The sequence below is a fragment of the Arachis stenosperma genome, chromosome 4 (genome assembly GCF_014773155.1).
Source record: "Arachis stenosperma cultivar V10309 chromosome 4, arast.V10309.gnm1.PFL2, whole genome shotgun sequence".
Taxonomy (NCBI): domain Eukaryota; kingdom Viridiplantae; phylum Streptophyta; class Magnoliopsida; order Fabales; family Fabaceae; genus Arachis; species Arachis stenosperma.
In genome coordinates this window covers 39244612-39262190 of record NC_080380.1, presented here as the reverse complement: position 1 = coordinate 39262190, position 17579 = coordinate 39244612, and the positions used below count along the sequence as shown (strand labels likewise).

General features: G+C 36.2%; 1 protein-coding gene across 1 annotated transcript; it reads left to right on the top strand.

Moving 5' to 3' along the window:
- Positions 1 to 668: 668 nt before the first annotated feature.
- LOC130976821 (chaperone protein dnaJ GFA2, mitochondrial-like) lies at positions 669 to 7783 on the top strand. Its single transcript, XM_057901743.1, has 18 exons — positions 669 to 1040; positions 1169 to 1256; positions 1433 to 1525; positions 1742 to 1824; positions 2197 to 2280; positions 2394 to 2432; positions 3631 to 3723; positions 4483 to 4533; positions 4611 to 4698; positions 4802 to 4866; positions 4968 to 5042; positions 5353 to 5425; positions 5861 to 5952; positions 6040 to 6111; positions 6795 to 6851; positions 6934 to 6982; positions 7119 to 7185; positions 7285 to 7783. The coding sequence occupies exons 1-18, from the start codon at positions 969 to 971 to the stop codon at positions 7379 to 7381; spliced, it is 1338 nt and encodes a 445-aa protein (XP_057757726.1). The 5' UTR covers positions 669 to 968; the 3' UTR covers positions 7382 to 7783.
- The last annotated feature ends 9796 nt before the right edge of the window (positions 7784 to 17579 follow it).

Sequence of the window (17579 nt, the reverse complement as noted above, 5' to 3'; positions counted from 1 at the left end):
TGTATTTAATAAATTAAAAATATTATTTATATATCAAATTTAATTATTAAAATTAGTTACTATATTTATGTGTATAGATATATATTGTTTTAATTTATTTTTATTATATATTTTTTATTTTAATATATATTTTATACTAATAATGAATTTTAGTAATTGATTTTAATATAAATTAATTCTTAATAAATCAAAAAGATTAATTAATCTATTTCGAACCGCTCACACTAGTAATTATTAGACACTTCTATTTACACTTTGTTTGTATTAAGATAATATAGAAGAAAAGAAATGAGAAAAAAATAAATAAAATTGTAAATTTTTTATTATTTAAATGAAAAAAAATGAAATAAAAAAATAATATGAAATCCACCAAATATTTTCTTCTAAAAATAAAATGAAAATAAAAAGAAAATATATAAATAAATATAAAATTATTAATTCATTTTTATTAACTAAAAAAAACCATAAAAATATTAATATAATTTTTTTCTCTCATTTTTTTATTTAATTAATTTTTTTTATTTTTTTCGTTAATTTTTTTTATCCAAACAATACATAAAATCATCCATTTTTTCTTTTTTTTTTCCCTTCATTTTCTTTCCTCTATTTCTCATTATCTATCCAATCAAAGGGTTAGTGTAGGAACTACGTAGCGTAATGTTGGGCCATCACACGTCACAAATGTAGCTCACAGGATCCAGACAACCAAATTCTTTTCACTCTCACAAAAGAAAACACACAGCAACTTTCAAACCAGTTGTTCTGTTGCATTTGCAGTTGCTCTTCCTTGAAATTGTGACCTCATTCGCGCTCCAACTAGAACCTTCTTCGAACTAGGGTTTTCTCAGGGGTTTTAGCTCCATTCAATTTCTATCACAAATCCATTAAAAGGAAAAACAAAAATAAAATCCTCGATTCTCTTCAAAAGCCTCAATATTTGTCATTGTCAGAGCAGATAGCTTCCTCAAATGGTTCGCTCCAATGGCGTCAGGCTTCTTCACTGGGCTGCTCGTCGATCACTCTGTGATTCCAAGGATTCCGTAGGCATTCTTTGTTTCCGCTAAAAATAAATTCCTCAAATTTATTTTTTTAAATAAATTGACGCTTTCAATTTTCTTATTTTCCGAGAACTATGATTTATTTATGGAATTTTTTGCCTTATTTTTAGGTATATCAAGCAGTGTTTCAAAGGGGCTATAGGGTACTGAATTCAGGGCTTTGCAATCCAGCCAAAACTTTTGGAAGTTGTGGTCCAGGTAATACTACATAAATAACACGTTTTGGCAGCTACTAGAGTTGACTGCATTTCCATTTCTTGTTCTCCATGAAATATTGAATTAAGTAATTTAGGTGTATCTATGTTGGCCAAAAGATTCATGGATTTACTTTCACTTTTTGTTTTGTTCACATCCTCTCCATTACTCATTTGCAGTTGGAGACGGTTTAAATTTGAAGAACTGGTTGCTACTGGGAGGAGCGGCAAATACCTACTATTTGGGGTCGTCTAGAACAATTCATGGCTCTGGTATAAATTATCAATTAATTGCTGTGTCACGTGCATGATTTCCTTTTATATTGTAGCATTTTGATGAATTTCTTTCTTGTTCTTTATCACTTGTAGTTTGTCTACTATTTTCTTTTGATCAGGCTCACTAGGAGCTTGAAATTCATGCTTGCATGCTACTTTCATTGCATTGCTTATTTGTGAGTCTGACTTATTTTTACATTGAACTCCTTACAGCTTCATTGTCTAGAGACTATTATGATGTTCTTGGTGTGAGTAGGAATGCAAGTTCTTCTGATATAAAGAAGGCTTACTATGGGGTAGGTTTCTCATAATTGTTTGTTCCATTCCACCCTTTTCTTGAGCTGAATGCTGAAAATATTTGGCCATTGCCTAAGCTGTTGGATGGGCAAGAATTTCTTCTATAATCTATATTCAGTTTCTGTCAAATTTTGCTTATAAGTTATCTGCATTTTCTAACAGGGAGTTGTTATTTTAATTATTCAATTGGTAGAGAAGATTACGAAGTTTTGGGAAAAAATTTTGCTTTCCGTGCCCTCTCCTCCCGCTCTCACAACACACTTCTCTCTTTTTTTCTTTGTTGACATAATAGGACTGCAAATGAATTATCTTGTATGCTATTTTTTTTCCTCTTCTTTTTCTAATGTCTTGATTTTTATCATATACTGCAGCTAGCAAAGAAGCTCCATCCAGATACAAACAAAAGTGATCCTGAGGCTGAAAAGAAGTTTCAAGAAGTTACTATTGCATATGAGGTGTAGAGCGTGCTCTTTGTTGTTGTAGTTCTTATGAATCCAAACCAGAGTTCTATTATGAATACCCCAAATTAACTGATTGCGGGTTTGTTGCCTTTCTTTGTGTGTTGTAGGTGTTGAGGGATGAAGAAAAGCGTCAACAGTATGATCAGGTCTCACAACTTTCCAACTACATACTTGATACTTTCTCCTTTATTGGGTGAGAGAATTTGGGGGGTGGAAGAGGTTTTAGGATTTCAAGTATTTATCTTTTAAATGATCTAAGAAATTATATTAGAATTGAAGAGAAATTACATAAGAGGATAAACCATCTTGACAATAGATACGTAGGGTTTATGTAAGACATGAAGTCGAGCTATCCTATATAACTATGAATTCTAGACACCTTTGAGTATCAGCTAAAAGACCCCATTAAATAGACCATGTGCTGAGCACCATAGAGAAGGCAAAAATATAATCCTATCCTAATGAAATCAACAGTCAAAAAGGAATCATAAAAAATTCTGGAAGTCCTACCATTTGCACTGGAGCATTGCAAAAACTGTGGACTGCCACAGAATAAAATCGTTGCTTTTTGACATGAGCCAAAACCTCTGAACTTAGTCAGAAGAAACTAATGCAAGTAAGATTTTTTTTTTTTTTTTTTTTTTTTTTTTTTTTTTTTTTTACGTAGGATATTTAAGTAGAAGGTTTTTCCTTTATGAGAAGATAACATGATGGAGATATTTGAGAAAAGTATGGAGAATAGGGCTGGGAACTCTTGTCATTGCATAGGGAGATAATAATAATATTCTTGTGACTTGAGCTTATTCCTTCACTTGTTGAAGATGATATTGCCAAGATGTGCTTGAAATAAGTTTTTATACAATGAAATGGAAAATATATAATTTTTTGTTTTTCTTATTTATTGTCCTATGCATTAATTCTATGTAGCATATAATTTTGAAGGTTTAAATTTTCCCTGTGCAGTTTTTATTTTCTTTTTTGTGACCTTTTTTCCTCGTGGCCATCCTTTATCTGTTTAGTGTTGACACACCACCATTTCTTCAGAAAATGAAAAAAAAATTTATAATAATTGAGAATTGATATAGTACATTGCTAAAATTTTAAGTCGCATAGACATTTTTTTTCAAGAGTGTAGGATTCTATGAGCCTCAGTTTTATGTAGGACTTGTGCTCATGCACATGCTTCTAGGTTTAATTGTGCATTGGTATGTCAATTTATTATGAGTGATTTATTGCTTTCTCCTAAGCATCGGGTTTTTCCTTTTCCTGTTTTGCTGTCCTGTTGTTTTCTTATTTTATTGCCCACCAACAAAAAAATTGATGTATTTTAATACGAATATGTAGGTTGGCCATGATGCCTATGTGAACCAACAGTCTACTGGTTTTGGAGGAGGCCAGAGTGGCTTTAATCCATTTGAGCAGATATTCCGTGATCATGTAATGACTTACTAATTTTCTCCATTTAGCTCTGTCTCTGTCTCTCTAAATCATTTCTATCTGTGCATAATTATTTCTTTATGAAATAGTCATTCCTCATTAAGTTAGAAATCCTCTAGGAATTGTGCTTCATAATTATCATATCATTTATTCTATACCATATATAAGATAATAGGTGCTAATGACCACCTTTTGTCATTAAATTTTAAGGAACTTCCTGTTCCAGACATACTTTCATAATCACATGTTTATTAAAAAAAAGTACTTACCACTGTTTAAAAAAACAAAAAAAAAACTATTATCCTACATAATTATAAAACATATCTAAAAAATGGAAATGCAACTTCATGGGGACAACAGTTTGTGCTTGTCAAGAAGCTAGTACTAATAATGAATTTTCATTTCTATATATCACTTCTGTTGTATTTTATGATTTATGAACAGAACACCTTAACTAATCATGCAACTTCCTCGCTCACTAGTTCGGGAAATGGTGTATCTATTTACCACCCCGATCTATATGCTGCAATTTGGTGTAATATATTTCAATGTAATTAGTTTTACGAGTATGCATCTGTTTTTCTTTCTTAATTGTAAGGCAGTATATTTTGGTCTCGGTATGTATTATTTGTTTATTTATTATTGTAATGTCTATCCTCTCTGCATTTAACCAATCATGTTGTCTAATTGATTTCTGTCTTTTTGAATCCCATATTTGAAATCTAATATGGTTTTCTCATTCTCCTCAATGGTGATCAGGATTTTGTCAAGAGCTTCTTCCATCAGAATCTTGGTGGCGAGGATATCAAGGTTTTTTCTTCATATATAGTCATCTTTATATTGCTAATGACTTTCTTTGAAGGGAATCTCAATTATCTCTTTTACAGACTTTGATTGAAATATCCTTTATGGAAGCTGTCCAAGGGTGCACCAAAACCATGACACTTCCAGCAGATGTTGTGTGTAATACCTGTGGTATGCTAATTAGTCATCTAATATTTTTAAAGCTTTGAATCTCACTGCTATATTCAGTTTGGTCTGTATGTCAAGGATCTTTCTCTTGCTGAACCTGCTGCAGGTGGGACTGGTGTTCCTCCTGGTACAAGACCTGAAACCTGTAAAAGATGTAAGGGGTCAGGGATGGTCAGTATTCTCTCTCTCTCTCTCTCCTAGATAGTGAGATCATGCTACAAGTTTGAAAAGTGTCATCAGATTAATAATTTATAATTTTGAGGCATGTGCAGACATATGTACAAGCTGGCATATTTAGGATGGAGAGTACTTGTGGTTCGTGTAAGGGAACTGGAAAAATTGTATCGGTACGGTTCATCTTGTCTTATTTATTAATTAAAGCTTAAAACTTTTGTAGTTTTGTATATTATATAACAGGTCGGAGCCTCAGAATTAAGATATTATGGAATAAGCTGCAATTTTGGGTTAATTGCTGGCATATTGTTCTTCCTTGGACACATTCCATGTCTGGAGTTATTATTCTCCTGTCCCCCTCATTTTGTCATATGATCATGGCACTGTATTTATCATATATGCAGTTAATTCTTGTGCTCAACTTCAGTACCAATGGCTTTGGTGGGGAAATGTTAATAATTTTGTCTTTATTGTTTGTATCAGGAGTTTTGCAAGTCTTGCAGGGGTGCGAAGGTTATCAGAGGAACAAAGACTGTCAAGTTGGATATTATGCCCGGTAACTTTTAAAAATGGGATATCCATATCATAGTTACATGAATTCATCGATTAGATGACATACTGCATACCAGTTCTCGCATATTAGTTCACAATTCATCTGCGTACCGGAATGTCATGGCTATACTTACCACATAACAATTTTGCATGTGGCATGCGATGTATCCATTCCCGTACCAAAATGTATTGCGTTCCATGGAACTATGATCTATACAAAATGATTTGAACAAGTGATTCCATTAGGTTTAAGCTAACCCACTCTTTTGGGATGTTGTGTAACAAAGCTTTAGTACTAGTAGTTGAATTTGATTATGCGTTGACAGAAGACAGCTATATGTACTTTCTTTTATTATTGCACATCCCTTATGTTGGTTCTTAGGTTCAGTTGTTCCGCTAGGAAAAAGGTTGTCTAATTGTTTATTTGATACTTTTGCAGGGATTGACACCAATGAGACCATTAGGGTTTGTGGAAGCGGTGGAGCAGATCCTGATGGAGGTCAACCTGGAGATCTTTATGTTACTATTAAGGTACTTAAATAGCTTGGAGATCATATCCTCCTTTTATTTGTACTTTCGGCGTATCATTTTTATTTGTTTCCTTTCTCCCTTTCCTAGGTTCGGGAAGACCCTGTTTTCCGTAGAGAAGGATCTGACATTCATGTTGATGCTGTTTTAAGTATCACACAGGTAAATTCCTTGGCAGAAAATTTTTAGGAATGAGCTATGTGGTTTTCAGTTGTAGTGTCCCTGTGTTCTGTCCAAAAATGCATATGCTTAATAGGGGGAATCAATTTGTAATTAATTTACAATTCTTGGCAAGCAACTTATTAGAAGGATCTCTCATCCTTCTGTCTTGCATTGGTCTTCTCTCTAAATAATATTCTTTTATGAAAAATTTGTAGGCAAGCTAACTTCTCTAAATAATATTCTTATTTTATAAAAATATTTTGCATGAGCAACTTGGTCAGCATCGATGAAAAGAGATGTTAATTCGATGTATTATACTCTGGAAGCATATGCTATCTTCAGAAAATGTGGTTTTATAGAGTTGACATATTTGTAATCGAGATGCATATTTTTTTTAACAGTTCTTTATCTGATTAACACCCTTGTTAGGAAATACTAACATTGTATAAGTTTTGTTGACATGAATTTTTGCTTTTTACAATAAAAAAGAACTAGTTTGAAATATTTGATGTTGATGACTAGATGCTGAGTGTGATTTGGCAATTAGTGTTTTGGTTGGTGCTAGAAGTGTTTTATCATACATTTAGTCAATCGCAAATATATGTTGTCTGTTGTTTGTGCTGCATTTTGGAGTGTTAAGTTTAAAATTAAGCTAAATGCTGGAAATTTGTATTTATTTTCAGGCAATTTTAGGGGGAAGCATTCAGGTTCCAACCCTTACTGGAGATGTTGTTCTTAAGGTTAGTTATTGCTGTTCCAACGCTATTTCTCATGTTATTTTAGTAACTAGCAAAGTTTAAATGTGGAGTTCCTATTTGACAGGTTCGGCCTGGCACTCAACCTGGTCAAAAAGTGGTTTTGAAAAATAAAGGTAAAGCAACTACCAACCATGCAAGGAAAGTCATATCTTTTATTTTGGAAAAGCACTGTGCAAAAATACATGCCAGGAATGGCACAAACCTATTGCTAATCTCTTTTGTGATTCTTATCTTCTTTTTTTGAAACAGGGATCAAGACAAAGAATTCTTACACATTTGGCAATCAATATGTTCATTTTAATGTCAGCATTCCAACGTGAGTGTTATATATATTGTTATTTCAATAATATATTGTGCATGGTTTCATGATTGATTCCTACAATACAATTTTCCTCTGCCTGGAATCCTTCTGCAGAAACCTAACACCGAGACAGCGGGAATTGATTGAAGAGTTCGCTAAGGAAGAGCAAGAGGAATCCGATAAACGCAGAACTGCATCAGCTTCTGGCTGAAAACTTATGCAGAATTTCTACTACATATTTTATCATCAAATCATGCTCAACTGGCCGGCAAATCCGCCTGCTGTGCTGAAGTTTTGTAGGAACCACCTTTTTAGCCACTTCGAATGTATGTAATAATTTTCTCCAAAACTTTCATACGAAATTAAACTTTCAAATTAACTTAAGGTAATTCTACTGTACACCCATATATTCTAGTTCCATAATGTACATATTTTTCCATTAACATAATTAGAATGGGTGCAAGTTACAATTAAGAGATGTATTATTTGGGCAGATAGGTAAAACTAGAACTAGATGGTTTGTACGATGCTTGTAGCATCACCCCGAAATTTTAGAAAATATTCGCAATACACATGTTTATGAGAAATGATGAAATTTCTTATTGTTTTTAAATTTTTAAACCTTTTAAGGGATGAGTTTTATACTAAGAATCTTCAAAGAACACTATTAAACGGTTTATTCAGGTCAGCTTAAGCGACCGTGTTATTATACACATTGTTAAGGGTGGTGCATGATGAGCCATGTAAAAAAGGGTGGTCGGTTGAGGGTTAATGCCTAGTCCCTACTCTAGTGACCCAAAGAAGAAAAAGGTGGGTACTGGATAGATATATGAACTATGAAGTGTGACTAAGCTTTATCAGATAAGTGATAAATGTGTATGGCAACTCTCGTGAAACATTTAACGACATTTGTGAGTGTTGTTAAAGCTTAGTATATAATACACTTTGCTAGGGTTCAACGAGTCTGCATGATGTAAGCTCTGTGGAGGTGCATCTCATTTTGTTTGTTTGGTGCTCTTTGCTACTTAAATTCCGCCTATATTATACTTGCGGTACATAACCAGTCTCAAGCTCTGATAAAGAAGGAGGGTTGTGTTAGGTTTTCGACAACCAATATAAAAATATAGTCGAATTCCCATGACATGAACCAAAGATATTATTGCGCTAAAGCTAGGTCGTTGCCCGGAAGCAACGTGTTATATGGCTCGAGTACGGTGTCAAATGAGCAAGAGCCACTGCATCGGTGCCTGGATGTAGTGTTAAATGAGCAAGGATTCCCGCGTTTTCGTGAACAGACGAGGGTAAATAAGCTAGTTCACAAAGTAAAAGGTAAAGGTCGGAGCGACAGAAGGTTGAGATTTGGGACATGGAACATAGGCACTCTAACAGGAAAGTCCATGGAGGTGGTGGACACCATGACAAGGAGAAAGATTAACATTATGTGCCTACAAGAAACAAAATGGGTTGGTGCGAAGGCTAGGGAGTTGGATACTTCTGGTTTCAAACTTTGGTATACAGGAAAGGTGAAGAATAGGAATGGGGTTGGTATTATTGTGGATAAGTAGTGGAAGAAGGACGTAGTGGATGTCAAGAGGGTGGGATATCGGATCATCTCTATCAAACTTGTGGTGGAGGGAGGTGCTTTTCATGTGATTAGCGCCTACGCGTCGCAAGTGGGTTCAGACGAACAACATAAGATAAGGTTTTGGGATGATCTAGAGAGTTTGGTCTAAGACATACCTTCGGGAGATAAGATTTTCTTAGGTGGAGATTTAAATGGCCATGTTGGAAGAGAAGTGACTGGGTATGGAAGTATTCACGGAGGTCATGGTTTCGGGGTGATCAATGTCGAGGGTAAAACTATTTTGGACTTTTCCTCAACCTTTGACCTTCTCATCGCAAATACATGTTTTAAAAGAGAGACGAATATCTTATAACTTATAAAAGTGGCACGACAAGCTCTCAAATCAACTTCTTCTTGTAGAGGAGAGTCGACCGAAAATTTTGCATTAATTGTAAAATTATCCTGGGAGAAAGTTTGACAACACAACATAGGGTGCTCGTCATGGATTTTCGCGTTGAGTAAAAGTTGAGGAAAATACATCATACGAAGAACCCAAGGATAAGGTGGTGGCGGATGAAAGGTGAGGAACAAAGAAGCTTCCTAAGACGAATAGGAGAAGAGGAAAAGTGGGATGGGAATGGAAGCGCGGAAGAGATGTGGAGGGAGATGGCAGAAGTTATTAGAAGAACAACAAAAGAAAGCTTTGGTGAATCTAAAGGAATAGGACCAAGAGACAAGGAGTCCTGGTGGTGGAATATGAGTGTACAAGAAAATATAAAGATAGAAAGGGAGTGCTTAAAGAGTGGTCTTTATGCTGCGATGCAGATAATTGAAAAAAATATAAGGCGGCTAAGAAAGAGACAAAAGTGGCTGTAAGTGAAGCAAGAACAAGAGCATATGAGGGTTTCTACTAGTCTTTGGGCATGAAAGAAGGAGAAAAAGGTATATATAGAATCGTAAAGAGCCGTGAAAGAAGAACGAGAGATTTGGATCAGGTTAAGTGCATAAGGGATAAGGAAGGAAAGGTGATGGCTCAAGAAGAGAAGATTAATGAAAGGTGGAAGAGCTACTTCTACGAATTATTTAATGAAGGACAGAAGACTCTTCCGAGCCTTGGTCGGTTAGACACAAGGGAAGAAGATCAAAACTTTGACTACTATCGAAGGATTCGAGACTTCGAGGTAAAAGAGGATCTAACGCAGATGAAAAATGGCAGGGCAATAGAACCTGATAATATCCCGATTGAGGTTTGGAAGGGCCTTGGAGGAAAAGGCATCAACTGATTAACCAAGCTTTTTAATGAGATTTTAAGGTCAAAGAAGATGCCTGATGAGTGGAGAAATAGCACATTGGTACCTATTTATAAAAATAAGGGGGATATACAAAGTTGTGGAAACTATAGAGGAATTAAGCTCATGAGCCATACCATGAAGTTATGCGAAAGAGTGATAAAACGGAGGTTGAGGAAAGAGACACAAGTGACAGAGAACCAATTTGGATTTATGCCAGGCAGATTGGTGTGCGGAATTGTGATTCACACTTTTCACAACTCCGATACAATTAACCAGCAAGTGCACTGGGTCGTCCAAGTAATACCTTATGTGAGTAAGGGTCGATCCCACAGAGATTGCCGGCTTGAAGCAAGCTATGGTTATCCTGTAACTCTTAGTTAGGAGATGAGTGATAAAAATGATTTTGTTTATGAAAAGTAAAATAACATAAAATGAATGATACTTGCAGTTCAGTAATGAGGAACAGGTTGAGGTTCCGGAGATGCTCTATCGTCTGAACCTCTGCTTTCTTACTGTCTTCTTCTCCAAATACGCATTACTCCTTCTATGGCAAGCTATATGTTGGTGGATCACCGTTGTCAATAGCTACCATCCGTCCTTTCAGTGAAAATGGTCCAGGTACGGTTTTCGCACGGCTAATCATCTGTCGGTTCTCACTTGTGTCGGAATAGGATCTCTCTATCCTTTTGCACACTGTCACTGTGCCCAACATTCGTGATTTTGAAGCTCGTCACAGTCATCCCGTCTCAGATCCTACTCGGAATACCACAGACAAGATTTAGACTTTTCGGATCTCAGGAATGCTGCCAATTGGTTCTATCTTCTATCACAAAGGTTCTGATCTCACGAGTTTAAATGCTCTGTTGTCAGGAGATGCAAGTCAAACTCGTGAATTAGAAACCCCATGAGATACGCACTCAAGTTGTGCCCAATGACTACATTGATCTCAGATAGAACGGAAGTAGTTGTTAGGCACACATTCATAAATTTGAGAATGATAATGAGTGTCATGGATCATTACATTCTTCACATTGAAGTACGAGTGAGTATCTTAGAACAGAAGCAAGCGTGATTGAATAGAAAACAATAGTAATTGCATTAATCTATTGAAACACAACAGAGCTCCTCACCCTCACCTATGGAGTTTAGAGACTCATGCCGTAGAAGATACAATAAGAGATGTAAAATGCCATAAGTTCCAAAATGAATCTCTAAAATTAGTTTTTATACTAAACTATTAACCTAGGTTTACAGAAAATGAGTAACTAAGTGCAGATAGTGCAGAAATCCACTTTCGGAGTCCACTTGGTGAGTGTTTGGGCTGAGCTTTGAAGCTTTCACGTGCATAGGCCATTCTTGGAGTTAAACACCAGCTTGGGTGCCAGTTTGGGGGTTTAACTCCAGTTTTGGTGCCAGTTCTGGCGTTTTACGCCAGAAAAGGGTCTCTAGCTGGCGTTTAACACCAGTTTGGGCCATCATATCTCGGGCAAAGCATGGACTATTATACATTGCTGGAAAGCACAAGATGTCTAATTTCCAACGCAATTGAGAGGGCGCCAATGGAGCTTCTATAGCTCCAGAAAATCCACTTCGAGTGCAGGAGGGTCAGAATCCAACAGCATCTGCAGTCCTTTCTCAGCCTCTGAATCAGATTTTTGCTCAGGTCCCTCAATTTCAGCCAGAAAATACCTGAAATTACAGAAAAATACACAAATTCATAGTAAAGTCTAGAAATGTGATTTTTGCATAAAAACTAATAATAAAAATATAATAAAAAGTAACTAAAACATGCTAAAAACTATATGAAAACACTACCAAAAAGCGTATAAAAAATCTGCTCATCACAGATCCACCTGTTAAGTGTATAAACAATAGTAATACTGAGATAACTTGACTAAGCAAGAAAATCAAGATTTATTGTGTTAAGACTCTGGTTTAGCTATCAACTCTGTTATCAATTAGTTATTGGACCAGGATTGAGTTCTACATATAGGGTTTATGTGGCCCATTTCATGTACATATAAAACTTCTTCTATTTCATTGAATAATAATATACACAGTACCAATTTCATTGTTACTTGCAAAATCTCCTCTGCAACATTCATCTTCAATCTTCATCTTCTTCACTCTTGATCTCTGGTATCTAACATGGTATCAGAGCAAGACTCCGATCCAGAAGTAAATTCACCAGAAATCACATCTTCCAAAACCCTAACCATGACTAACAATCTTCCTCTTCTCACAAATAATTCTCAGAAATTCATGCCGATTGGTGACAAGCTTGATGAAGCAAGCTTCTTTACTTGGGAACAACTTGCTTTATTCACAATAGGAGCCAATGATCTTGAAGATCACCTCCAGAAAGAATTGGTCCCCTCCATGTTTGATTCTGAAGCAGATCGTGCATCTAACACAGTTTCAAAGAGCTACAAGCAGTGGAAACAACGTGATAATCTTCTCACTGCATGGCTTCTTTAATCCATGGATGAATCTTTCAAAACAAAAATGATTGGTTGCAAATTTGCTTATCAGATGTGGGAAAGAATTCAAGAGCACTTTGCAAAATTTTCGAAAATCAAAATCAAGCAATTAAGGACAGAATTGAAAAGCATCAAGAAAGGAGGAAGCTCAGATAGTGAGTATCTCAAGAAAATTCGAAAAATTGCTGATTCTTTAGCTGCCATGGGTCATCATTTAACACTTGATGAGCACTTTGAAGCCATTACTGAGGGTTTAAATGAAGAATACAAAGTCTACATCTCGATGATGTCAAAATCAGACTCTATGAGTCTAATAGATGCTGAAGCATTACTGATCTCTCATGAAAGTATGTTGAAAAAATTCAAGAAACCTGATCTTGGAATTATACAATCAAACTTCACTCAAACCAGCTATCAATTCAACAATAGAGGAAATGGTAGAGGTTTTACAGCAAGAAGAGGACGAGGAAGAACCTTTAGAGGTGGCAGATTGAATTGGAATTCTACAAATCGTCCTCAATGTCAACTCTGTGAAAGATTTGGACACACTGCAGCTTCATGTTTTCATCGGTTCGACCAGAATTTTCACACAAATTCAAACAACAATTCCAATTCCTCATCCTCAGTAACACCACCACCAAACTCTTTTCACAACTCCAGAGCCTATTTTACAACACCTAAATCTGATGTTGAATCCTCCTGGTTTGCAGACACTGGAGCCTCACATCATATCACCAATGATCAGACCAATCTTTACTCCTCTTCGGATTTTCAAGGGGCAGAACAGGTAGTGCTAGGTAATGGTTCTCAAACTCCTATTGCACACATTGGTCATTCCTATCTCATCTCTTTAGATAATAATAATCACAGATTTATTTTAAAATAATTACTTCATGCACCAGATATCTCTCATAATCTAATCAGTGTGCATCAATTCACAGTTGACAACAATTGCTATTTTGAATTTCATCCTGATGCATGTTATGTAAAATCACAGAGCACCCACCAGATTCTACTCCAAGGATCTCCTAAGCAAGGAGTGTATGAATTTGAGAGGGTTGCTATAACTAAATCATCTAAAATTCAATCCAATCATCTTGCTTTTACTGCTGTTTGTACTGATTTTCAGGTCTGGCATCAAAGATTGGGTCATTGTGCCCCTAAAATTGTATCTTCAGTACTTAATTCTTGTAATCTTTCTTTGATTCGTATGAATAAAAATGATATTAACCATTCATCTCTATGCAAGTCTTGTTGTATGTCCAAAATGCATTCACTGCCTTTTATCACTGACAATTTTAAATTCAATCATCCATTAGAAATGGTCTACACTGATATTTGGGGTCCCTCATCAGTCATTTCTCATCATGGTTTCTCATATTATGTTTCATTTCTAGATGCATGCACAAGATATCTTTGCATCTACTTAATATCCTCAAAGTCACAAGTGTTCGCTGCTTTTCAGCAATACAAAAATCAGATGGAAAATTTTACTAGTTTGAGAATTAAACAATTACAATATGATCATGGTCAAGAGTATATGTCTCATTCTTTTAAATCCTTTTTAGCAACAAATGGCATCATACATCGATTTTCATGTCCCTATACTCATCAACAAAATGGTAGAGTTGAGAGGAAACATAGACATTTAGTCGAAGTAGGCCTTTCATTATTAGCTACTGCATCCATGCCTCTTAAACACTGGGATGATGCATTTTTAGCTGCTGCATTCATTATAAATAGATTACCTTCCACTGTAACATCAAAAAATCACCATTTGAACTTTTACATAAACAAGTGCCAGATTATAGTTTTTTTAAAGTGTTTGGATGTGGATGCTATCCTCTACTTACACCTTATAACTCTACTAAATTTCAATTTAAATATGATTTGTGTGTCTTTATGGGATATGCCCCACATCACAAAGGCTACAAGTGTATGAATTCTCAAGGTAAGATATTTATTACTCGTCATGTGCTTTTTGATGAAACGATTTTTCTATATAGTTCTATGTTTTCAGCACAGTGCAACATGCCAGCCAGAAATCCTACTGTCACTTCTATATTGCCGGTTCCTATATTGACTACCACTACCGATTCTACACCTAATTTAGTTTCTCCTTCACTTATCACTCACACATCTACCACACCAATTCTTAGTACTAGCACTCCAGCCTCCTCCTCAGATACAATAGCTAATTCTCCAACTCCAAATCCTATCTCTATAGGGGACATTGAAATTCCACCTCCGTCCATTGCCAACTCCAACACCACCAATGTTCATCCTATGGTCACACGCTCAAAGACTGGGTCCCGAAAGCCTAAAGCTTTACAATCCACAGTGAAAGCTCCTCCTGATCTTCTCAATGAAATACCCCCAATACTACACTTGCTCTTACAACACCACATTGGACCAAAGCCATGGAGGAGGAGTTGGCTGCTCTGCATCGAAATCAAACTTGGACAATGGTTGAACCACCAAAAAATAGCACAGTGATAGGTTGTCGTTGGGTCTTTGCTATCAAACGACATCCCGATGGAACAATTTCAAATATAAAGCACGACTAGTGGCCAAAGGCTTTCATCAACGAGAAGGAATTGCTATGATCAAGTTTTTAGCCCTGTCATCAAGCCAGCAACTATTCGTATCATTTTAACACTTGCAATTTCTCAATCTTGGCCAATTCGACAATTCGATTTCAACAATGCTTTTCTCAATGGTGACCTTCAAGAAACTGTTTACATGCAACAACCTCCCTCCTTTCCCCAAGGCTCCCCAAATCAGGTTTGCAAACTTTATAATTCAATTTATGGTTTGAAACAGGCCCCTCGAGCCTGGTTCACTAAATTGGCTGCCACTTTGTCTCGATTTGGCTTTCAGAATACCAGGTCAGATCCTTCTTTGTTCTTACAATTTACTAAATCTTCTACTATGTATGTTTTAGTGTATGTTGATGATATTCTTGTTACTTGTAATAGTGATTCTGAGATTGTTCAACTTATATCACAACTTAATTCCATTTTTTCTTTGAAGGACTTGGGAGAATTCAATTTCTTTTTAGGCATAGAAGCAACAAAAATAACATCAGGATCTTACATATTATCACAATCAAAGTATATTAGAGACCTTTTAGTTAGATCTAAGATGCATGAATCTCATCCTATGCCTACTCCCATGATTACTAGTACTAAACTCTCAGCTCATGGCAGTGATGTATTTGATAATCCAACTCATTACAGATCAATTGTTGGAGCCCTTCAGTATGCCACTCTAACCAGGCCTGACATTTCCTATGCTGTGAATAAGGTTTCTCAGTATATGCATAAACCTCTTCTCCCACACTGGAAGTGTGTTAAGAGAATTTTGAGATATTTAGCAGGTACCATTGATCAAGGACTTTTCTTTCAATCTTGTACTGATTTGACTTTGTTTGCCTTTGCAGATTCAGATTGGGGCTCAGACGTTGATGACCGTCGATCCACAACTGGCTTCTGTGTCTATCTTGGCACCAATCTGGTCTCTTGGGCAAGTAGGAAGTAACATTCTGTCAGCAAGTCCAGTGCTGAGGCTGAGTTTAGGAGCATTACTGCAGCCGAAACAGATCTTCGGTGGATATTGAACTTGTTCACTGAACTTCAACTCCAATGGTCAAACACTCCTGTGATTTACAGTGACAATATCAGTGCTGTCATGCTCACCGCCAATCCTATCCTCCATAACAAAACCAAACACTTTGACCTTGATCTCCATTCAGTACGGGAGCGAGTAAATCGCAATCAGCTTGTTGTAGTTCACATCCCAGCCACAGACCAAGTTGCAGATCTTTTGACCAAGCCTCTGTCCCTTCCCACCTTTGATCGTTTCAAGAACAAACTCAGGGTCTTTTCTAAAACGACCATGAGTTTGAGGGGGGGGTGTTAAGTGTATAAACAATAGTAATACTGAGATAACTTGACTAAGCAAGAAAATCAAGATTTATTGTGTTAAGACTCTGGTTTAGCTATCAACTCTGTTATCAATTAGTTATTGGGCCAGGATTGAGTTCTACATATAGGGTTTATGTGGCCCATTTCATGTACATATAAAACTTCTTCTATTTCATTGAATAATAATATACACAGTACCAATTTCATTGTTACTTGCGAAATCTCCTCTGCAACATTCATCTTCAATCTTCATCTTCTTCACTCTTGATCTCTGGTATCTAACACCACCACCAAAGTGATATACCTGTTAAGAATGATGATAGAGAGGTATCATAGTAATAAAAGGGATCTACATATGGTGTTTATTGATTTGAAAAAAGTGTACGATAGGGTGCTAAGGGAGGTCTTATGGAAGGTTTTAGAAAAGAGGAGGGTAAGGATCGCATATATTTGTGCAATTAAAGACATGTATGATGGGGCCACAACTAGTGTAAAGACTCAAGGTGGTGTGACAGAGGAATTTTCTATTGGTATAGGATTACACCATGGATCATCCTTAAGTCCATACTTTTCACATTAGTCTTGGAAGTACTCACAGAGCACATCCAAGAGCCTGTGCCATGGTACATGCTTTTTGCCGATGATATCGTCCTTATGGGAGAGTCAAGAGAAGACCTAAATAAGAAGTTGGACTTATGAAGAGAAGCACTAGAAGTGTTTGGTCAGCGCATAAGCCGTAGCAAGACGAAATATATGGAATGTAAGTTCAGTCTAAGAAGGAAAAACCCTAATATAGAGGTGAAGATTGGAGAAAACATCTTACGAAAAGTTAAAAGTTTTAAGTATCTTGGGTGCATCATACAGGATGATGGAGAGATTGAACAGGATGTAAATCATAGGATCCAAGCAAGTTGGTCAAAATGGCGAAGTGCATCTGGTTTTATATGCGACAAAAAAGTGCCTTTAAAACTCAAAGGTAAATTCTACCGCACTGCTATAAGACCGGCTATGCTTTATGGTACGGAGTGTTGGGCAGCCAAAGGGGAGCACGAACATAAGCTGAGTGTGGCAGAGATGAAGATGTTGAGATGGATGAGTGGTCATACGCGATTGGATAAAATAAGGAACGAAGATATAAGGGATAGAG

Coding starts and splice junctions, on each gene's coding strand:
- LOC130976821 (XM_057901743.1), top strand. CDS start 969: ATGGTTCGCTCCAATGGCGTCAGGCTTCTTCACTGGGCTGCTCGTCGA. Junction 2,433..3,630: donor AGCGTCAACAGTATGATCAG/GTCTCACAACTT, acceptor ACGAATATGTAG/GTTGGCCATGATGCCTATGT. Junction 6,852..6,933: donor CTGGAGATGTTGTTCTTAAG/GTTAGTTATTGC, acceptor CCTATTTGACAG/GTTCGGCCTGGCACTCAACC.